Raw genomic sequence first — 23240 nt, 5'->3', positions numbered from 1 at the left:
CTGATGCGCAGTCAGTGCTGAGAACCATGTTATAGACTAGAGACACAGCTGCCATTGTGTCCATTTTTAATAAGTATACATGCAAAATAGGTATCAGTTTATAAGAGAAAGCAGTACTTTAGTCTTTCCAAGGACTTGGCCAAGTACAGGAAAACTCGCTATTTCTCTAGTATTTAGAGATGACAACTCTCTGCTGTGTGTGTGTGTGTGTGTGTGTGCGCGCGCGTGCACATGTGCATGCGTGATGTTTCCTTGCTGCCAGCTCCTGAATACAGACCCTCTGTGCATCTCTACCCTCTCTGCCCCTCCACCTGCTGCAAGCACAGCACTCATTGTTTCTGTCAAATCCCAAGCACATTGCCCTTTTCATGTTATAAGTCTTTTCATGTCATCATCTGGGACCCAAGACCCTTTGTGAGACTGTTTTCTCAAGCTAACAACAGGTCCCTGAATGATGGCTGTTGTCCCTAGCTTCTAATTCCGCATCTGCCCCATCTGATCTTTCTGCCTTCCACTTCCATCCTTCCAGCCTCTGTGCCAAAGCAGTGCCTGTGTGAGTCTGGCACATAGCAGGTGCTTTAACAAGTCATGAAGTCCCCAAATAAATTTCACTTTCCTATCAAAATAGTGTGTCCTCTCTGTTAGGTTCTGAGCTTTTGCTAAAGGGGCATTTGGGTAACATGGCAGGTAATTGGAAAAGTATGGAGACATACTTGGGTAAAATCACTAGCTGTAGGGCCTGTGCCTGTGCAATAAGGGTAACTGTTCTTTGAAGGGTTGTGAAGATCAGGCACAATGGGTGGAGTATCAAATACACGAGAAGTGATGTCTTCTTCCATTGACTTCAATCCACTTAACTTTACCAGACACTTTGCAAAAGGCCTAAGCAGAAGCTTTGGTTTGGCATCAGCTTCCAAATATTCAAGGAATGCTATTCCATACCAGCTCAGTATCTGGTAGCTTTGAAACCTCTCTCTCCTGCTCATCGGGGCAGATCTTACCCACTGCCTCACTAGTTCTCCAACAGCTCTCTGAATCATCTTTATTTTAGTCGGAAAAATTGAGTGAAGAGAAAGTAATGGATTTCTCTTCGGAAAAAGCTAGGGCTTTTTCGGAATCTACCTACTGACTCACAGCTCTTGGCAATTTCCTTTATGTCATGTGACTCTTGCATTCAGTTTTGTGAAAGCAACTGCTTTAAAAAATATGGAAACCAATATTCTAGGGAGAAGTACTTTAAAGGCAACAAGTTAGGAGTAATATGCATGTGTGTGTATGTGCATATACAAACTCACACATACATATGCATACATATGTACTGAAATTGGGGCTTGGACTCAGGGCCTGGGCACTGCCTTCTAGATTTTTCCAGTCAAGGCTGGCACTTTACCACTTGAGCCACAGATCCTCTTCTGGCTTTTTGCTGATTAATTACAGATAAGTCTCATGGGCTAAGTGTTTGGTGGCTCACATCTATAATTCTAGCTACTCAGGAGGTTGAGATCTGATGACTGTGACTCTAAACTAGCCCAGGCAAGAAAGTCTGTGATACTCTTATCTTCAGTAAGCTAACAAAAAAGAACCTGAAGTGGAGCCTATGATTCTGCTTCTTTTGCCTTGAGCAAAAGTAGTACCTAGGCCCTGAGTTCAAGCCAAAGGCCTGGCACATGCAATAAAGATCTCATGAATTTTCCTGCCCAGGTTGGCTTCAAACCACGATCCTCAGATCTCAGCCTCTGGAGTATCTTGGATTACAGTTATGAGCCAACAGTGCCCAAGCAAAAAGCAAATTAAAAGCAGTCCTTTTAGCCCCATATAGGAACAGAAAAGTGGCTGACGGCCACACCATATCTCAGACGTTCCCTGTGGGTTTGTCCGTCTCTAAGTTGACAGCAGCAGCATAGCATCTGCCTGTTGGGAGTGAGGATTAACAGAGGCTGTTCTAACACAGGTGACGGGGATTGGCACAGGATAGCTCTTAGTGTCATCTCTATCACCACCTGAGGCTGCTGTGCTCAGAATATATCCTTTATGTCCTTCACTGTGCTCCATTATGGGACAGGAAACACAAAAAACAACCACTTCTTCATGCTTGCTCCACAGAGAACACTAATAAAATGACATTTTTAAAGACAATGAAAGTAACTTTATTGACTACTATTCTTACCATGAAATACCTATAAGAAATAATTACAAAATAATGCAGTCTCTTTTTACATATTTTTGGTATCATCCCCATATGATGATCCTTTCACAGAAAGGATTATTTACAGTAAATGTAGATATAAAGCTCATTGTTGCAAATACAATTGTAGACGATGTGTAGAGGCAACACATACCAAATTGGTATACTAGCAATGGATATGTAACCAATGCAGAATAAATAACAGCTTCATACTTTTCTTTTCCTTTATTTTTTAAAACAATCTCCAAATACAAAAATGTAATTATTCAAAGGGGATTTTCATATATATACATATATGTCTTGCTGCAAATAGTGGATCAAAAGGTGAAAATGTTCCTTTGCATCTTTTACTTTTGAAAACCTCTAAAATTATTCACAAATCCAATTAGAAAGAGGGTGTGCAAAACCACCAACAATACTGGCAAAGCCCTGAAAACCTGGTTCTGGCTGAAGTTGAGAGAAAATGAAGTATAAAGCACTACCTGTTCAATTAAATAATGTTTTCTTTGTTCTTTATACTAAACTAAGAGCTAAGGAAATGCACTGAGTTATTTATTACCTGGGCTCTGTACAATACAAACTTCACCAGGATCTATAGGAAATGGTGGATTATTTAATGACTTAGAAGTAGAATAGCCATTAAATGATCCCTCATACTTTATTCCCTCTTACAGAGACTGAGATACTTTTATACATTCTGATATCTCAAACTTTGGTTCTTTTAAAGCATTTTACAAAAAAAAATTGCATCAACATAGAACTATACAGAACTTTGTTCTCCTTTTTAAAGTGTCAGGTTCTGTTGATTATGTAACATGCTCAGAGGCAGCATGGGGGGGGGGCACCTCTTTTTCAGTAATACTGACTCCCATCCACAGTAACACTGCCTATGTTCTGCGGTACCCTAGATCTACTTCTTTGTTATATGAAAACAGAATTTTGTACAAAAATATGACAGTTTCTTTAGAAAATAATATATAGTTCTTTTTTAATAAAACTTGGCAGATAGCAAAAATGGTATATCAAAATATGGTAAACAAATGTTGCAAAATAGTAAATCATTAAAAATATCTCATAGAAAGACACTGTGCTATGAAGTTCTCTCCTGAAATTCGAGCAACGTTTTCACTGTCCAACACAGATTGAGCCTTCATCCTCCTGACCTGATTTCATCATCGACAGCCACAGCAGCACTGTAGTAGCTGTCTAACAAATGGTCCTTTTCAATTCAGCTGCATTTTCTATATACTTGGATTTCAAAATTAACAAAACAACACCCTCTGCATCAGTGGTCTTCAGCTATGTTGCATATTAGCTCCATGGAAAAAAACTTGAAAGGAAAAAGGGCCATTTTACCTGGGTCCCACCCACAATCAGCTGATCTCATTGGTTGGGAGTGGTGCCTAGGTATTAAGTTTTTCTTTTTTTTTAAAGCTCCTCAAATAACCCTACTATGCAGTAAGAGTTGCGAATCATGGCCCAAGGCACATGAGAAAGAAATCATTCTTAACTGCACATATCAAGTGATTGTCTAGGCATTATTCACTCAGCAACACAGTCTCAAGGCCATTCAAGGACTCATGTAATGCAAGGTAGTCGTGGAAGCTGAAACGAAGAGTCAGTGAGCCTGAAACAAGCACACACAGTCCCACAGATTTACGTATGTGTGACTCATACACAGAGTATTTTGATCAAGAAGAAACTAGCATTACTATAATTTGTTCTTGATAAGTGAAAAGCAACACAAACCAAACACCATCACGCACAAACGTTTTCTAACTTTCTATCATTCTGACAAATTCCAGGTTTGTAAACCCACAAAATGCACTGCTGTGAATATAGCACATTTGTTACTTAGGTGAGGAACTCAACTGAACTCTAGATCTTTCTGGAAAGCAACAGGAGACTGTGGCACGGATGGGTGAAGAGGCGTCACAAGGCAGCACTGCAGTTTGTCTTCTGGTCATTGCTTAATCCACATCTTCTCTTGCTCTGAGCGGGGGCTTCTGTTACTTCCGCATCTTTGGCTTGCTAGAACCACGAGATCGCGACCACTTCGTCAGTGTTCACTTTGGGACAGCTTGTGAGGCAGCAACAACTCTATATTAAGCAATCATCTCTCCATTCAAAGAAGAGAAGATCTTCCCTCACTCCTCCCTCAAATAATGAGCATTTCACAAGGGAGTAGTAAAAAAACATATATACAAGAAAACAAATTAGTCTAGACATCTTTCACAAAGTTAAAAAAATGTAATTGAACTGAAAAATAACAGCTGAATAAACACCAAAGCCCCACAGCGTAAGGCTCGGTAAATCAATAAAGCACATTTTCCTCTGAAGGGTCAACACACATCTGGGCACTTGTCTTGCTGTACATTCTCGGTAGTTCCTTTACCTCTGCATAATACTTAAAGTGCAATTGTCCCAAGGCTTTTGTTTCCATCACAAATATTATAAAGAAAGAGCTATGTTTGGGGTGAAGAAAATATGGCACAAGTAATCTGTAAAGAAGCCAGGACTTCCACAGTCTGTAGCAGACAGCAAGCTAACTGTCTGCAATGATGGCTGGCAGGTGGATTTTATACAACGAACTCTGGAACTTCATCATGAGTGAGATCCAGGGAAAAGTATTTGCTGGTTCTTTTGACTGGAAAAGCATCTTGGATGTTGACACACTGCTGAGCCAAGCAGCTGTTGCAGTAGAGGCCCTCGTCATCCAGTTCATGGCCACATCCAAAAGTGTAACTCTGAGCAGTGTCCTGACACAGACCTGCAATGCGCAGGAAGTCTTTCTGGTAAAGTCTGATGTCATCAAGGCTCAAGCTATGACGATCTGTGGAAGTCTTTGGTTTTCGACATATAGTCTGCCAAAGAAGGGAAAGTAGAGAGTATTTTAAGAATAAGAATAAGGGAACCATGAATGTGTTTGCCCGGAAAAGAGATACCTTGCAGAAGCATAAAATATTATGTGTCACAAAGTGGTTTTTAACCTGTAGTTTCTGGGAAATATGTCACCACTATTGTCACTACCAACACCAATGGCAGTTACCATTTACTGAGCACTTAACTTTGTGCTGACTTAAACAGTCAGTGTATGTTTGTGATTTCAGCTTTCTTATAGTCCTACAGGGCAGGTTATTCTCTGTTCTCTCCATTTTATAGATAAATAAAACAAAGAGATACAAATCTCACAGGGGATCTATCCCCAGCATTTCAGAAATTGAGCAATTACCTTCAAATGAGGCTGGAAAGGTAAAATACTATTATTAGCTTTTTGCAGTAGGATGTGGCAACATTCTTATGCAGACGTCTGTTATTTTAATAAGAAATGAAAAATAAAACCAACTGTCACACAAGAAGCACAGTTTGAAGAAGGCTGTTTTAAAGAGCCACAGTTCTTGAGTAGTAAGTAAGGAGGTCGGGAGAGAAGCACTAGGGGAAAAGGGAGTTGCTGGGCACTCGGGGAGGCCCTGTTCTGCCCAGTGGCAGGTGGCAGACTTTCAGACCTCATTATCCCAAGCAGTGGTGCTGGTGGGAAATATAAAAAGGTTTGGGTTAAAGAAGCTCACCATTATATCTCTAGCTTTTTTTGCTTTAGACAGAAGTTGTAGAAGGATATTTTGCTACAAGTAGCACAAGTGAGTGGCAACCCTCACATAGAATGGTAGCTCTTACTGATGGAGAGTTCCCAGGCCACAACAGGCTTTCACACATTCAAAAGCCCCCAAGGCACACGCACTGATGTCCCTAGGTTAGAGGTGCAGAATCTGCCTCCAGGCGGGGCCTCAGGACAGTTCTGCTCAGCAATTAACACTGGGGGTCAAGCTGGGTGCCATCAGGGGAGCTGGTTCTGTGCTTGGGCTCTAAGAAGTCCTGCTAATGTATACACAGGCTTGCAGATTACTTGGGATTTTCATGAAAATCAATATGCTCATGTTCCTATTCTGGCTACTTGAAATAAAATGAAAGAAAGGAGAAATAGGAAAGGAAAGAAAGGAGTTAAAAAACAAGGAGCAAACAGCCAGAGACAAAAAGAATTTTTTTTTTATTTAAAAAGGAAAAAAAAAACGCCTAACACAGAGCCTAAGGAAGAGAGGCATAGGGCTGGGTGTGGTGGCTCAACTTATAACCCTAGCTATCTGGGAGGCCAAGGTCAGACCACACAGAACAGTTCACCAGACTGCATTCAATCCATGTCTGGGTATGGCAGTGCATACTTATCATCCAAAGATATGGGGATGCAAAATGCCTGGTGCAGTGGTGCCTGTTCATGTCATACCAGTGATCAAGGGAAGCACAGATAGGAGGACCACAGTCTAGGCTGGCCAAAGCATATGCCTAGACCCTACCTTGAAAATAACCAACACAAAAAGGGCTAGCACAGTGGCCTAAGTGGCAGAGTACCTGCTCAGTAAACAGAGGCTGAGTTTAATCCTCAACATCACTGAATGAATGAATGAATGCATGCATGAATGACTGAGAGGCATAGGAGGAGGGAGGATGTACTTAGAAAGCATCAATGGCTACTAGCTGTAGAGTAAATCTAAACACTGAAACCATGAGTTTCAGAGTATTTTAGCCACACTTTTTTTTGACATTTTAGTAGTTTTACCAGATCACTAATGCTCTAGTTTGCTTTACTCTGAAAACTCCACCTTAAAGAAGTGGACAGACTGTGTAAACACTTCTGCCATAACACACTTACCAATAGTCAGCCATGCCAACAGACACAGCCATGTTTCATAGTTGCACACACACAGCTAATCTACTAGAGGCTTCCACTGATAGCAAGTGTGCAATCAAGTACACAATTTATCCAAAGAAAAAACAATTCCAATATAAGTAAAACTAGCCAACCCCCCCTCCCCGGCCAAAACACCAGAAAATAACTTCAGAATAAAATGAGAATGTACGCATCTGCAAAGTATCATCTCCTTGGGCTAATATCTTGCCCATCTGCCCATTTGCATAAATACAAATGCAAGCTCTTAGTTAAAATTTTCTGTAGGTACAGTTACTACTTCACAAATTTCAGTACCTGGGGAAGAGAATCAGTACTCTGGCCACGAAGTTTGACAACTGTTTCTGAAGAGCTGGAGGTGGAAGAACCAATTTCTTTCACAATCAATCCTGAGGTAAAAGAAAGGCAAACAGTGGAGATTTCAAATTCTTCCCACTTCTTGCCACACATGCTGACACGCATGGCTCCCGGGAATGTCACAGAGCACCATTACCGCAGAGCTCGCTGTGGCTCTGGGGGGTTTGACAAGCAGGATGGCACCCACTCTCTTGCAAGAAATAGAGTCATGGGGAGTCTAGGAAGGAGTCGAGAATCTGAATTTTGTATACTACACGTCGAAACAAGTGATTTATGACAGAAGAAAAGACAAGGAGTGTAGGTGCAAAGCAGTCTCTTTACCTGGCGAGAGACCACACCCCCCCCCCCCCCCCCCCACTCCACACCTCACTAACAGGCACAACACTGATACAGCCACGGAGAGCTTTGGTTGGCTGGGGAAATGCAGTGGGTAAGAACTTAAATCTTTGTAGTCAGATAGCTAGATTTTGACCAGATAATCTTGGCCAGTTTCTTAGACTCCCGGTTTCAGTCTTCTCTCATGAAATCGGGCTGATAAAAGCAGCTACTCACTGTTGTTTTCCTGGCCATTAGACAGTGAGTGCAAGGGAAGAGTCAGGAGCATCTGCTGGGTCACACAGACACCATGGGAAGGGATCAAAATGGAGGTCACAGTGAGAATTTAGTACTGAACTCTGAGATCAACACAGCCTTAGTCACCTCAGGGCCCAGGAAAAACCTGTTACATTTTCAGAGACAGAAATCTAGGGCTGACATTTCTCTTGCAAGCCTGTGAGTGAAGTAACCCTTAAAATGTTTCAAAAGCTAAAATTATTCACTGGAAATGAGTGAGCATCACTGACCTTTTTTTGCTAGTGGATGAAGCGAAAGTAAGCAAGTCAAGTCCTACAATCACAGGGCTAAATAAATGGTTCTATAGAGAAGTACAAACAAAAAGGACCTTGGGTAATCTGACTTTTAGTCAATCACTACTAGTAGCATTTAGAAATAACTTTTTTAATTCCATTCCTTTACAGTTTAGGAAATAATGATTCATTCTAGTGTATGCCTTGCATATATTGAGGGTTCAACAATCAGTTTAATTGAAACAGGGATGTGGAAGCATGCCTGCCTTACTCGTAGATGGTTTAAATACTCTCTGGTTATGCTGCTCACACAACTGGGGTTTGGTACACACTGCATTCACAACGCTTTCTCAAGACACAAAGGCCCACATCTCTGGAAGATCCTTCAGTCTATAACCAAATCTTCATAGGAACTCAAAGACTTGGGCACTGGCTGGTATGTGGTGTGGTTTCCCTACAGATTCCCTGGCAGATACGCCCTTGGCTATGGTGTCTGCAAGTACTCTTCTCCAAACACACATCTACCACTGAAAAAGCCAGATCCAAGGCTGGTGCTCAAGGCTCTAACCATACTCCCAGTATATTTCAACAAGAAATGTGGACAAGGTAGTGTCCCTCAGCTCTACTCAATCTACTAGATTTGAAGTATTATAGTGAGTACTTCCAAAACAGTGCCTACAGACTTACATGGTCAAGAACTGGAAAACTAGGATGATGCATAGAAGAAAATAAAATCATCTATAACTCTGTCACCCAGAGAAAAGGTAACTAGTACAAGGTGACTAGTACATATTTTTATGTTATTATAAATAATACTTTTGTACTTTTGTGTTCTGTAATGTTCTCCTTATCTTTCTTACATTGCATATTCTTTAAAAAGCTTAGATATAATGGCCCTATAAACTTTCCCTTACATGATCAGATGATAACAGTCATTGTTTTCCTCTTTTGCTACTATAAATTTCAATAAACATGTTTGTGTTTGTGTATCATTTAAAAATCAGAAATCCTATTATTTCTATTTAAAATTACAGAATTAATAGTCTTAGAAACACAAACACAGAAATATAGGAAGAGCTAGGTGCTGGTGGCTCATGTTTGTAATCCTAGCTGCTCAGGGGGCTGAGATCTGAGGATTGTGGATGAAAGCCAGCTTGGGCAGGAAACTCCAAGGCTCTTATCTCCAATTAACCACCAGAAAACTAGAAGTGGTGCTGTGGTTCAAGTGATGGGGTACTAACTAGCCTTGAGCTGAATTGCTCAGGAACAGTGCCCCAGGACGAGAGTTTAAGCCCCATAACCAAAAAAAAGAGATAAATATATGGACAACAAGTCAGCTGCTCTCACATTCTCCTTCCCAGAGGTGGAGGCCTGACTTCTGTTTCTAGCACTTGTCTCTCTAATCTATAGCTTCTTCTATGGACTAAAGGGTCTCCAAGGTGCCTCCCAGATGCATTATGTGATTTCTCTTCCTTTCTTCTATTCAAGGCACCTGCCCTGCAGTTTAACACAGTGGCCTGGTGTGGTTCTTCTTTCATGCTTGCTCTGACCTACAGCTCCCATTCTTTCCTTCTATTTTTGGAGGCACCTATCACTGGGTCCAGAATAATTCACTACCTGGGGGACAGAGCTTGCTATAAGAGCTCACCAGAGTGTCCATTCAGCTTCCTGGACAGGAGCATGTCCTCTGTAATATAGATGCACATGTCAGGGCTGACTTCCAGAGACTCTTCATGCATTGGCTCCAGATCCCTGGGGTCATCCACCAGCATCTCTATTTCTGACACAGAGGAAGGAAAAGATACTTGGTGACATAAACAACAGTAAAGAACATAATCCACTGGGGGAAAAAGTCATATAAATTTTCACAGCTGAAAATAAACTTGATACTGGAGGTATGGCTCAGAAGTAGATCACCCGTCTGGCAAGCAAGAGGCCCTGAGTACCAGTACCACCAAACCCAAACCCTAGTACCACCAAAAACTGACATACATAATTAATTTTGCTAATGAAACTTCTCAATAGAAAACACCAAGGCAATTCCCAGGTTGCTAGTTGCTTTCCCTTGCACAGGACTGCTGTGCTCTCTGCATATTCTCTAATGTCATGATTTGATGATCAATTCTTTATTTTTTAATGAAGAAGAATACCTATGATGATACCATGAGGACAAAGGGCAAACTAGCCATTTGCTGAGCAAAGGCTGCTGATAGGCCAAAGGAGACATGAAGCTCACTGCCAAGCGCTGCATCCTAGGACTTGCAGATCCATATAGGTTGAATAGGAATTAAGGCAAACCAAACATGTTCTGCAATTTTCCTTAAGAGTGAATATTTGTTTTTGCCCACTTAAATATGATAGCATTTATCTGAGACACTTGAAAAAGTAACACAAATGCTAAGTTTGGCTAACCCAAGCCACAGATCCTATTCTTATCCCCTTAAGACTTGGTAAGCTCCTAGCAGCCAGGTGCTATTATTTCTTTTATATTCCTCTATAGTTCTGGCTATATGGGAGGTCCTTAAGAAATACTTTGCTAATTAACTGCATGTCTGAGAATCAAATATTTCTGGCTCACAGAAATATTTCTTTTTTTCCCCCTGGAACCTGGACTAGAACTCAAGGCATAACTTTTGTTCCTTTTTTTTTAGGTGAGGAGGCAGAAGTTCAAGATGTCTCTGCTCTCCACAATGTATGGTCCTAACTCCAGCCTTATTTAATCTGAGAATGAGAAATGTAACCTCCATTTTACTTCTTTCCTGTAATTAAGCCTATGGCTGTAAAGGACCTTGGCTAGAGGCATGCTTTGTTTACAAACACTAGCAACTCAACCAAATCACTGTGCAGACAGTAAAACACCTCTGTTCTACCAGCATGACTTAAGCTGCTCCCAGACATCAATTTCACAGAGCCAGCATGTGAAAAGACTACAGAAAGAAGGGAGCCGGTGATGGGGCGGTGCTATTACCATCATCCTGTGAGTCCTCTTCCAGCCGGTCTTTGCCGCCACTCTCCACCCCTGAGGTGTGGGAGCTGCCGTGGCTGGTCATGGAGCTGCAGGTCTTCAGCTTGCGGTGGATGGCGCTGCCTGAGTAGCTGTCCTCTGGCCCTGTGTCCCGGGGCTTGGTGTCAGCCTCAATGCCTGAGGTGTGGGAGCTGCTGTGGCTGGCGGTAGAATGACGGGACAGGCGCTTGTGCTTCACACTGCCCGCGCTGCTCCCACTGGCCCGTGACCGCTTCTCCAGCTGGTCCATGTCCAGGTCCAGGTTGTCGCTGATGTATGATTCTCGGTACTGTTTCTTCTCTGTGTGGTGAAAACACACATCATCAGATCCAACAGAGACAGGTGGAAGGGTTGGCTGGCTGAGTGAGCCCTCAGGCCAAGAGCGGGAGCAATTTCCCATGGTGAATCTAGTGACGGGGAATGGTGAGAATTCAGAGGACTTAGGAAGACTGCAACACAATGGAACCAACACAGCAGTGCAGGCCAGTAAACGGCTCAGAGTCTGAAGCCTCATATATATATATATATATATATATATATATATATATATATATATATATATATATATATATATATATATGTAGCTAGCATTACAGGCACTCCTGGGCTTCTGATATCTCTTTTTTTATATTAATTAAATTTTGTTGACGAGGTGTTGTGCAAAAGGGGTACAGTTACATAATAGGGCAGTGAGTACATATCTTGTGATAGCTTACACTCTCGTTTTTCTTTCCCTTCCCAAGATCAGGTAGGCATATATACAATACAAAGTGTACCAAAATCACATACAGTAACCACGTGGCATACACCAAAGGAAATTCACCTAGAACTTTAATGTAGCGTCAACAATAGAGTCCTCCTGTGTCCTTCTCTGAAGCCTCAAATATTGACAAGTGCTGTTCAATTTAGCCACAGGCAATTTCTTGTCTCTATATGCTATTGTTCCACAGTGAAACAAGCCTAGAATACTTGAAAACTTCTAAAACAAGGTGACAATGCCCTAATAAACACTAATGTAATTGCATATTGTGCAAAAGTATCATTCAACAACATAGATTTTTCAAAAAAATCTGATCCTTCTCGACAGGCAATTCAAAAGCACTGCCATATAAGACTGTTTCATAAATAGAATTATGCCGATTACCTTTCACTTTGTTTAGTCCATTGTTAAATTTGGTCCTACCTCTAGCTGCTCAATATAATTTAAGATAAGACTGTTCTGAGAATTTCTTTCAAGGACTCTAACATTTAGATTTTTATTGATGTTAAGAGTGCTTTCCTCCATTTAGGCTGAAGTAGTGAGCCCTTACTATTTTAAAAACAGAAATATAAAACTAGTAATTTGATCATTTCTACTCCAGTGGCCTGATTGATAAAAATTTCTTTAACAAATCTGTTCTGTTATTTATTGCAGAAAGACATGGGGAAGACAGACATGAGGAAGCCCTTCTTACCACATACTAAAGTAGCCATTGCATTAAGGTGCAAAGTTACAACTGAGCTGCAGGAACGCTACTGACATAAAAATCATTGTTTATGTGTTTCACAAAATGTATAAGCAATAGGTTACTAACTTTCCTCACCTTTTAAAACGGATGAGAAAAAAACGTATTATTTTTAAAATATTAAAAACAAAGTCCATTTGGGGCCAGTTAGGTGGATGCTATTTTAGAAATTGCTCTCAGGAGCCTGATCATGATATGCAACAGTTTTGTTTTCTTGGTGGAGTGAAATCACTTGCAGTCCTAACGTCTGAAGGTAGTATTGCAGTGTGATCACCACCGGCTCCCCAGAGAAGGAAGGAGGCCAGGATGTAGAATAGAAGCTGGCATCTTCCTAAGCAACACTGGTATCACTGTGCAGGTCATCAGCATGTCACAGGCTGTTTATTCCTGCTGTAAAAGCCCTGAGTCTTTCACACATTACTCTGAGTGGAATAAATGAATAAGCAAATGAGGCACTGAGTGTAATAAATGCGACTTCTTGACCTAGGTCCTAAGAATATGTTCTGGTTTCTGTTTACTCAGATTTTTAAGGACAGAGGCATGTTTTTCCTTCTCTTTTAAATGCTATGGAAGAATTCTGTGATCACTTACTACTATAAAATGCTCCAATAGTGCCTTAGACAAGGTGACTCTAAATGAAATTACTGAAGAAAAACAGTCTATATGAAACAAATGGCCAGAACAGGGCTTTTCTTGTTGAAATCATAGAGCACACATATAAAGCTTGTATATATAGGGAAGATAAAAGAATTCAGGCCAAATATAGCTCAGAAAAACTTTGGTCTTTAGACTGGAAATTACCTCTTCAGAGAAAAACTAGGAATATATATGAATTTACTGCAATTAAAGATTCGAGTTAGATCTTTATCATTCCTTCATTCCCCTGCTGCTATGGCTTAAACGTCCAGCCCCTCTCCAAATCCTGTTGAAATGTAATCACTTCTGTAACAGCCATGAGGCTGGGGCCCTGTGGATGGACTGGTGCAGTTATTACAGAAGTGAGTTCCTTGTGAAAGGGGAGCTTGGCTCCCTCTCCTTGCCTTTATGGATGACACAGCAGGGAGGCCTTACCAGATGCCAAAACTGAGAGAAACCAAGTACCATTATTTGTCAATTAGGCATCCTGTGCTATTTTATTACTGGAGCACAGAATGAACTCCTTCCTCACTTAGGCCCCCAATACACTTGGTATTTAGCAGCAATGGACAATGCCCTGCCCTCTAGGACTCAAATACTTTTGTGACTTTACCTTAGGGTTGGCCTGCAGGGGAAGGGCATTAATTTTTCTAGGCAATAAAGGGTTCCCCAGTGGCCATCTAAATTGCTAAATTATAAATGTACTAAATATATTCTATCAGCTCTCTCAGCTGATGAAATAAATGAATTTCTCACTTCTCACTGTGCCACTGTGGAATGAGGCAGATTTGGCAAATGATGGCTCTACACCTAATTCAGTCACCTTATTCTCACAACTCCCAGGCTGACGACTTCTTAACATTCATGTCAGCAGAGGGAGATATATTTGTTCCATGGATGAGTCAGCATGGGGAAGAGCTGGAAGTCTGACAGCAGCAGAAGCCAATCCACCTGACAGTTATAGCGAATTCTCACAAAGACAGAGGCAGTGTAGTGGCAGACAGTGAGGCATGTTCTAATCACTGCTGAGTTCTCAGGGAATCTCCAAACTAGGTCCCACTGGGATTGAGAGACAGCTTCTGACAGAAATCAATTAAACACACAAACTTCTTTCGGGTGATTTTGTTTCGGTGAGGACAAACATTCATCCAATTTCTGCAGCAAAGGCAGGAGGGTAGGTCAAAACTTGCTTCAGAGAGGACCTAAGATAGGACTCTGCATCTTGAGGTACAGGCCCGCCCCCAAGTCTAATCTAATTCAATCTAACTACAGTAAGAATTACCACATCACTTTTTAACATAAATTGAAAGCAGTGTAAATTCAATAAATATGCAAAAAGCATTTTGAGCAACTAGAAGTTGAGATGTGATAAGTGGAGGAAGTGCAGGGCCACAACACAAAATAAAGGTTGACCTTGAGAGTAATACCATAGTCAAAGTGTGATGTAATAGGCTCTAGTACCATCTTCTTCCTTATGTTAGGTTCCTTCTCAGGGCCTTGTACTCTGGGCCCCCCAACTGAAGGCTCTATTCCAACTAAATCTCAACAAAGCTCCCATAGGCCCAGTAGACAAAGTCTTCAGAAGAAAATGCCCCTCTCTTTTGTTTGTCATTCTTAAGAGGTCAGATTGGGGTCCTCTGAGCTGTCAGTTAGGGAGGCTGGGGACACTTCTGTGACCCACCTTTACTGTCACTTTAACCTAAGGAACAATTACTTTGAAGAAAATTCCAAGCTGCTTGTGAATAACAGCACTAATTGGGACAGGGCATACAAAGAGTGCTGAGATGTAGATAAAACTTGGGATAGAGATACATCCTTGCCTTGTGCTTTTTGTAAGGATTTTTTGAGTCATGAGTAGGGAGCTTTAACAAACAGGGTATGTATAGCCTCGGAGACTGTGAAGAGGTGCTATGGTTGGTAGGCTTCCAGTGCTGGATGTAAGCAGAAGGGCAACTGAGGTTCTAGAGTCCTGCTTTCCAATGCCATTCTTCAGGAGCTTAGAATGCTGGTTCATGGCAAGAGGCCTGAGATGGAACAGCAGTGGCACCGTCTGCCTCCCTGGCCCCCAGGGCCCTGTGATACCTTCATTTTCCTCCAGCTTCCGGATGTGGCGCAGGACAGGCTGCAGGTTCATGTAGAGGCGGTGGCTGTTGCTCAGAAGCTGCAGGAGGTGTCTGGAGCGCATGGGGCACCCCGTGTAGTAGATGAGCTTCCTGGCTGAGGGCAGGCCATCAGGCAAAATCTCAAACTTCTTTCCCTGTGAAGGTAAAACAGGAGTCAAGAAGCAAAATTCTGATTTTATAAAACTACAGATTCCAATATACACATAAAGCTCCCTTAAAAATTCCCTGACAATAAATTGCTTCCTCTTTTCAAAGATGCTACAGGACAGAGGACAAAAGGTTCTGGGAAGTGTCAAGCAATGGTCTTCAGGAAACAGGCCAGCTGGGGATATCTGTGGCCTCTCCATTTGGACGGATGTTGGTATAATGGAGAAGAGCCCACCAAGAAAGCAAAGCCCCTCAGATACAAGCCCAGAACCCTGATAGCACACGAGAAGACACATCCTGCAAGAGATCAATGTGTTTATTCATTAAATACTAGCTATACTGTGTCAAAGACTGTGTGGGACTCTGGAAAAATAGCTATGAATAAGATAGAGAGAGCCCCTCCTACCCTTCTGGAGTGCATTGCAGTGGGAAAGACCGTAAATAAAACATAAAGCAATTGCTGTTCATGATAAAGTCGGAGAAGAAAATAAGCAATGATAGTGAAATGATACAGGCTATTTAGGGCTTAAAAATGGAAAACTTGAGTTGAATAAAAAAAGGTAGCTGGTAGCTGGGGCAATGGATGGGAAAGAGAAAAGAACGCCATCAGTGGTGATATAAGAAAGCCCACTCTTTAGGTCTAGAACCATGAAGTTCTAGTTCTGAACAAGAATACCTCATGGTTATGGGGTATTATAAATTCCTTTTTCTTTTCCTAATAACGAGTTGAGCAACAGAGTTACAAAAGGGAATACAGATATAGCGAAGCCCAGCTAGAGGAGAGGTAAGGGAAAGGAGGGAGAGAGGTATATATATATATATATATATTTTTTGGCCAGTCCTGGGCCTTGGACTCAGGGCCTGAGCACTGTCCCTGGCTTCTTCCCGCTCAAGGCTAGCACTCTGCCACTTGAGCCACAGCGCTGCTTCTGGCCGTTTTTCTGTATATGTGGTGCTGGGGAATCGAACCTAGGGCCTCGTGTATCCGAGGCAGGCACTCTTGCCACTAGGCTATATCCCCAGCCCAGAGAGAGAGGTATATTTTAACAATACATTTCAAACTCAGTCCAAAGGAACTTGGTTGTGTGGCTCAAGAAGGGATAGATTTCTCATTCATTCTTTCATACATCTAATTTGTGCAGGTCCTGGGGCTTGAACCCAGGGCCTGGGAACTGTTCCTAAGCTTTTGTGCGCAAGGCTAGTGCTCTACTACTTGAGTCACACTTCCCTTCCAGCTTTTTCATGGTTAACTGGAGATAGTCTCTCATGGGCTTTCCTGCTGAGGCTGGCTTCAAACTGTGATGTTCAGATCTCAGTCTCCTGTGTAGTTAGGATTACAGTGCCCAGCAAGGGATTTATTTTAAAATTAAAAGAATCAACCTCTAGCTTTTCATTTTAAGGGATCTCCTGGTGGATTTCAATGCTGGGACAATAGTAACTGACATTAAGTGAGTACTAAGTATTTACTTTCATTTAATTCTCACAAGTCTGGGGGAGGACCAATTGTCACCATTTTAGGATAGAACCAAAGTACAGAGAGGTTAAGTGATGTGCTCAAAATCACAAATCGAAAGCAGGGATGAGTTGGCTGACAGAGGAATCATCTGGTAAATTTGTCACAATCGATTCCGACTCCGTCTTAGGTCCAGTGAATCAAACATCTCTTGGGGGTGAGAATAAGACCCATAAATCTGTTTTCCTTAACCAGTTCCATAGATAAGGTGAATGGCTGATACTTACAAACTACTGAGGTCAGCAACTAAAATAACTCAGCTTCATACATGCAATCTGCTACTACTGGATTTGAGCCAGAAAAGAGGTGAGTAGAGCAATGCCGTGCTCATTTTCCAACAGCTCATCTCCTTTCAGGTTGCCATTGAGGAGGGAGCAGGTCAGGTACTACTTAACATACAGAGAAAGTGAGGTCAAACGGAATGGTGGCCAAGAAACGAAGGTGAGGTGAAGGTGAAATGAAGGTCAGTACCAGGTCGTTTGACTTGAGGGCAGTATGGAGTCAGCACCATATTCCATGTGCCAGGCAGCCCTTAATTTATACAAGCCATTTTCCCTACAGGGTAGGATTACATGCTTACAATTTCATGTCCTCCCCCTTTCCTTTGTGTGTTTTCCCCAATAATCTCTGATCATAACCGTATCATGGATTTCAGTGACCACAATGGACCACAAGCTGGACACAACGCTAATTATTTGAACTCTACCAAAAAATGGATATATAGTTGACAGAGAAACAGCCGAGGAAAAATCAAGAATTTGCTCTAAAAGTATATCAGTTTCAATATTCTAAAAATAAATGTACTTTTTCCTGTTACTTATTACTTTTCTTTATAATAATGAGTTTTATATAGTGTGATATTAATAGGAACATCTTTTTATATCATTCTTTATTCTTTGCTCCAAAGAAGTAACTTCCAAATGAGCCACACAACCTCCACACTAAGAGCAATTTACCCTGTGATTATGGCTCTCTATTTTCCCATCGCTCTGCTACAGGATTTTTTTTAATGGTAATTGCACTTGATGAACTTAACTTATATGTTTTCCATTACATTTCTTCTGCTACCACCAGAATAATTCAGGGTAGTATGGCAGGGAACAGATGCACAAATTAAAATTAGTACATTCTCTTGCCTTGCTATAAGATTAAGGATTAAGTACACTATGGATAAGAACTGAAGATATTGTCTTCAGATTTAGTTATTTAAAAGAATGACAACTTTTGTTCATGACATAGTATTTTTAAAAAGATATAAAACATTTACTCTGTTCACAAAAATATCCTGTAAGACTTTCAACAAGTTATTTTAAACTTACCACAAACACCAACTTTCCAACATTTGTCCAGGGGAAATCATAAAGTAGTTGCTTCTCTTCATCTAGATTCTGCAGAATGAATTAAAACACATATGGAGTAGGAAAAATGATGCTTTAAACTAGCTCTGACTTTTCTCTTAGAAAACCAAAATTTAGCAATTAAAATCTGAAAGATCTCAACTCTCTGGAGAAGTGCAGAGAGTAATTAAAAGCCTAGTGATCAAACTCTTTAGCTTTTGGTTCCTGTGTGAACATATTAACTGGCCCTTTTAAGGCAAGCTTTTCCCTTCTGACCTATCCTTAAATTTAAATAAAAAGTACAAAAGACTCGGATATTCCTGAGATGTGATAGGGGTCTCAGACATTCATAACTGGATATTTTGCCTACAACAATGATAAAACACCCTTATATCTTTCTCTGTCTTGCAGAAGGATATTCTCTGTCCTGGTAGATGGCTGTAGGATAACCCCATCCCACCTGCAAACGCGACTGTCATGGCTTATCACAGGGGGCAAGTTTTATCAGAAATGTGAAGCGGAAATTAAAATATCTGGCTAGACTCCATATTAAAATGACAATTTTCTTTCCAGAGTTATTAAAGCTATCCAGGGGATAAAAGACATATGGATAATCAATGATACCAAAGAGATATGGCTGAATATTAATGATCTGTTAGTGATAAACCTGGGCTAATCATTGGCTTACTGTTGGACTAGACTGAGAAACTCCATTTATCCTACATCATCCACATCTGCACAAGATAAGTAGGAAATAGTAATGGGAAATAGACCACTGAGACTATACTAGCCCACATAGGCACACTTTAAATGCAAGACATGACTGATTCCGTTTGACACTTATTTCTCATTTACCAACCTGAAAAATCTGTATTCCTCGCATGGTCAATCCAAGGGTCAATGAAGCTTCAATTTCTCTTTTATCCTATGAGAATAAAATTTTATGAAGTAGCATTTTCTTCTAGAATGAAAAATTCAGCACCAAAGAAATAGAAATTTCAGAGATGTAAAGTTTTTGGCTTAAAGTAACTTTGCTCAAGGTTTTCTATATCCTTTGTTTCCTACAAAATTTAAGAAAATCTTGAGCACATATTACACATCAGTAAAGATAAATGTTGTGCTTTTAATCTTTAGATTTCAAATTTTAAGTGTTTTCACTATATTATTTATACTCACATATGACAATATTGTAAATACTTATGTTCCTGAAAACTTCAATAGACAAGAATACTTTTTGTTGTTTAACCTTTGTTGTTGTTGTTTACCTTCTATTTTATGCTTGTCTTTTCTTAGATGTTAGAATCCTAAGTCTAATGTCATAGTTATAGTCTGAGATGGATCAAGCTTAAATTTGGGAAATGTCCCAGCTCCTTGAGTCTGAAGCCAATACTACAGACCCAAGGGTATTGGGAAAACTTTGCCTCTCAAAAAAGTAAACAGTGCCCCCAAATATGTTAAAATTTATAGAAATCTGCCCCCAAGCAAAAGAGAATACATAATGTGCTTAATTTAATAAATGGAAATTTTAGATTTGTTGCAAGATGATATGGAAGTTGAGCAGTAGCAATATCGAAAAATGTGAATCAAGTGTTCATACTACAGTACTGATTGCTGCATCCTGAGAAAACAGCCTATTTTTTACAAGTTGGACAGTGCTTTTTTCCCCCACAACAAAATGAGTTATCATTTTATGTTGGGAAAGGCATATATAGTACAATGTGTAAAAGGAGAAAGCAATCCAACCATCCAAATGTTGGTGAACTATCCTTTTCAAGGTTGTACTGATTGCTTTCTGAAATAAGACTGTGTTCATGAAAATACTGGTTGTGTAGGTATAGGCAGTAAATGAGCATAAAACAGTTTTTTCAGAGTGTTCCTTGTTTTCTCTAACTTTTCTCCACTTCAATAAGCAACCCTTAAATGAAGCACATTTAGTGGCAGTCACTTAAATTCTCCAAAGAAATAACAGCTTTACATAAGGTAACAATGTCTATTCATCCACGTTAATTGTATTTTAATTATATTGTTTGTTATTATTATTATTATTATTTATTTTACCAGTCCTGGGGCTTGGACTCAGGACCTGAGCACTGTCCCTGGCTTCTTTTGGTCAAGGGTAGCACTCTGCCACTTGAGCCACAGCACCACTTCTGGCCATTTTCTGTATATATGGTGCTGGGGAATTGAACCCAGGGCTTCATGTATACAAGGCAAGCACTCTTGCCACTAGGCCATATCCCCAGCCCCAACTATCTTGTTTTAAGCAGATAAGAAAGCCATTTTCTATGTAAAATGGAAGAACCACACAGGTTCTGTTAGAGGGCTATTACACAGTTCTGAACAAACAAGTTCCAAATGTTGCTCTTCAAAGCAGAAAAGCCAACATGGGTAGGATAAATCAAACTGTTTTATAATCAACGAAAAAGTCAGATTCACAATGTACAGTTACCTCACTATTGGAAATATTAAACAAATACTCTGCCCTGATTCTAACCTAGAAGAAAAGCACCATTGCTTCCCAGACTGATCTATGCTAACCCAGGGCCAGTTTAACCAAACTCTTTTAAATGAAAATTACAATTTTCAAGAGAACTGAGATCTCGTTCAGGGAGGTGCCTCTCTGAAGCCCGGGACTTGGTGCATTTGTACCTTGTATAGTCTATAGTAATGAACGGCAACATCATCCAGTCGAACAGCCTCTTTGATGTATTTCAGATGTGCCTCAGAGGCAGTCAGGGCAAACTGATCTTTGTGCATGTTTGGAATGTGCTTCAGGATGTACTCCTTCCCCCTCTTGGAAAGAACCTGTTGGGATATGAGGGGAGTGCAATGCAATATCTGTTGGAGGGATGTGAATAATCTTACCCCCAAACAATGAAATAGTGAGCATCTAAATATCCCAAATACACAGGCTTGATTTCCTTTAAAATTTCCCCCTTTTATTCTGTTTTCTCTATCTGTTATATTACTTGCTAATACTAGAGGCTACAAAGTCCAGTTGCAGTACTGCTGTATAGCTAAACAGGAAAATCACAATGGGAAAAATAGGCTCTCTAGGTGTTATAGTAACACACACACACACACACACACACACACACACACACACACACAGAAAATCCCATGCAAACTTGCATAATTCTGTAATACATCATGGTTTATACTGGCGAAATGTCTGGTGACATGAAATACATGTACTGTCAGCACATCTGCCGGTTCTCAATACTATTTAACTCTTCTAAAAACAGAATAGGAGATTTTAAATGTTCATCCAAAGAAGGCAAGGGACTGGGGAGAATTCTCAAAAACTCCACCTAAGAGGCAATTAATACTCTATTTGAATACTTATGAAAAAACAATCTCATTCAAATAGTCACTGTGATTTGCTGTCGTTTAGATTTTCATCAGGCAGTAGTCTGAGCTTTCAAATGTCAAAAATATATAGTATCCCGCAGCTGCAGGCTAAGAGAAAGGTGTTGATTAAAGTCTTAGCTGGCTACATAAGGGTTATAGAAAGTGAAAAGAACTATGCAATGTAGGAAAAAAAGTAGTGCTTAAAACTGAAATTATCAGGATAAAAAAAGTAATGACATTTTGGCTTAAAATGGTTTTACGTACACAAACATTTTGTTCCTTCATATTGAATATTTTAGAAGGAATTATACATGGTAAATTACTGGGCATTTATCATGTTTCGGTGAGAATCTAAGCTACTGGTTTTCTTCCTAGATTCCTTTTCATGGAGATCACCTACACTACTATGCCACCTTTTTTTCAAGTCAGAAAACCCAGAAGTTACAGTGGATGTGGTTGATGACCTGGCTGACCTCGAGGATATAGGGGGAACACTGGTGCCTCGGAACTGTGAAGCTCTGATTTAAAGGGCCATGATTCCCAATCTGATGACAACTACAGGACACGAGGCACACGGCAGACAATAAAGGCTCACACACTTGTTTTTCCTTGGAGTACTGAGAGTCAATTATAAACATATTGGCACTTCACTGTGACTTAAAATTAGAAATTGAAGAGATTATGGTCATGCTTAACCCTAAGAACATATAAACAGTGAGCTAACTGGGGGTAAGAGATAAATCATTTGAAAATGGATGTATAATGCTTATGTGCAAGAACTTGGGAGTCACTGATCTGGGCACCCAATGAGAATGAATGTCCAGAGGAAAGCACTGGTTTAAAAAAAGAAAAAAGTCGGGCTGGGAATATGGCCTAGTGGCAAGAGTGCTTGATTCGTATACATGTAGCCCTGGGTTCGATTCCCCAGCACCACATATATAGAAAACGGCCAGAAGTGGCGCTGTGGCTCAAGTGGCAGAGTGCTAGCCTTGAGCAAAGAGAAGCCAGGGACAGTGCTCAGGCCCTGAGTCCAAGGCCCAGGACTGGCAAAAAAAAAAGAAAAAAGAAAAAAGTCAGCCAGGTATAAAACAGAGCAGGGTTTCATGGGCTAAAGGAATGGCAGGAAGAAAGGCCCAGATGTGTGAAACACCACAGGCAGTGTGGAGACATAGCAACTGTGAGAGAGTTCAAAGTGCAGGACTGGTAGAGAGGAAGCTAGAACGAGTGGCAAGGATCACACATTCAAGAATGTGCACAGAAGCTGAGCTTCATACTACAGATAACAGGAGAACCCCTCAGAAATGACATCACTTCACTTGCAAGCTATGGAGGTAACACTGAAACAGGAACCAGTCCAGAACTTAGGAAAACACTAGAAACTACGGTAGGAAACAGTAGGAACACTGAAGAAAGCTAACAGCAACAAGGTATAAGAGGGCACTATTTCTTAAGCAGGGTGATTGGTAATCAAGTGTTTATGGCTGAGGATGCTGCAG

The 23240-nt window shown here is 40.7% G+C and overlaps 1 protein-coding gene across 2 annotated transcripts in view; it reads right to left on the bottom strand.

Annotated features, from left to right (window-relative positions):
• Positions 1-2123: 2123 nt before the first annotated feature.
• Positions 2124-23240, bottom strand: part of Frmd6 (FERM domain containing 6) — a 77417-nt gene continuing 56300 nt past the window's right edge. For both annotated transcript variants that reach the window (XM_048361818.1, XM_048361819.1), the window contains exons 7-14: positions 21043-21198; positions 19253-19318; positions 18376-18444; positions 15356-15530; positions 11097-11432; positions 9777-9908; positions 7224-7315; positions 2124-5049 (exon numbers count right to left, since the gene is read on the bottom strand). In XM_048361818.1, the coding sequence (XP_048217775.1) occupies positions 4765-5049; positions 7224-7315; positions 9777-9908; positions 11097-11432; positions 15356-15530; positions 18376-18444; positions 19253-19318; positions 21043-21198 (1311 nt within the window). In that variant the 3' untranslated portion in view covers positions 2124-4764. The remainder of the gene's footprint in view (positions 5050-7223; positions 7316-9776; positions 9909-11096; positions 11433-15355; positions 15531-18375; positions 18445-19252; positions 19319-21042; positions 21199-23240) is intronic.

Source organism: Perognathus longimembris, chromosome 14 (assembly GCF_023159225.1).
Source record: "Perognathus longimembris pacificus isolate PPM17 chromosome 14, ASM2315922v1, whole genome shotgun sequence".
NCBI lineage: Eukaryota > Metazoa > Chordata > Mammalia > Rodentia > Heteromyidae > Perognathus > Perognathus longimembris.
This window is presented reverse-complemented; position numbering and strand designations above follow the sequence as displayed.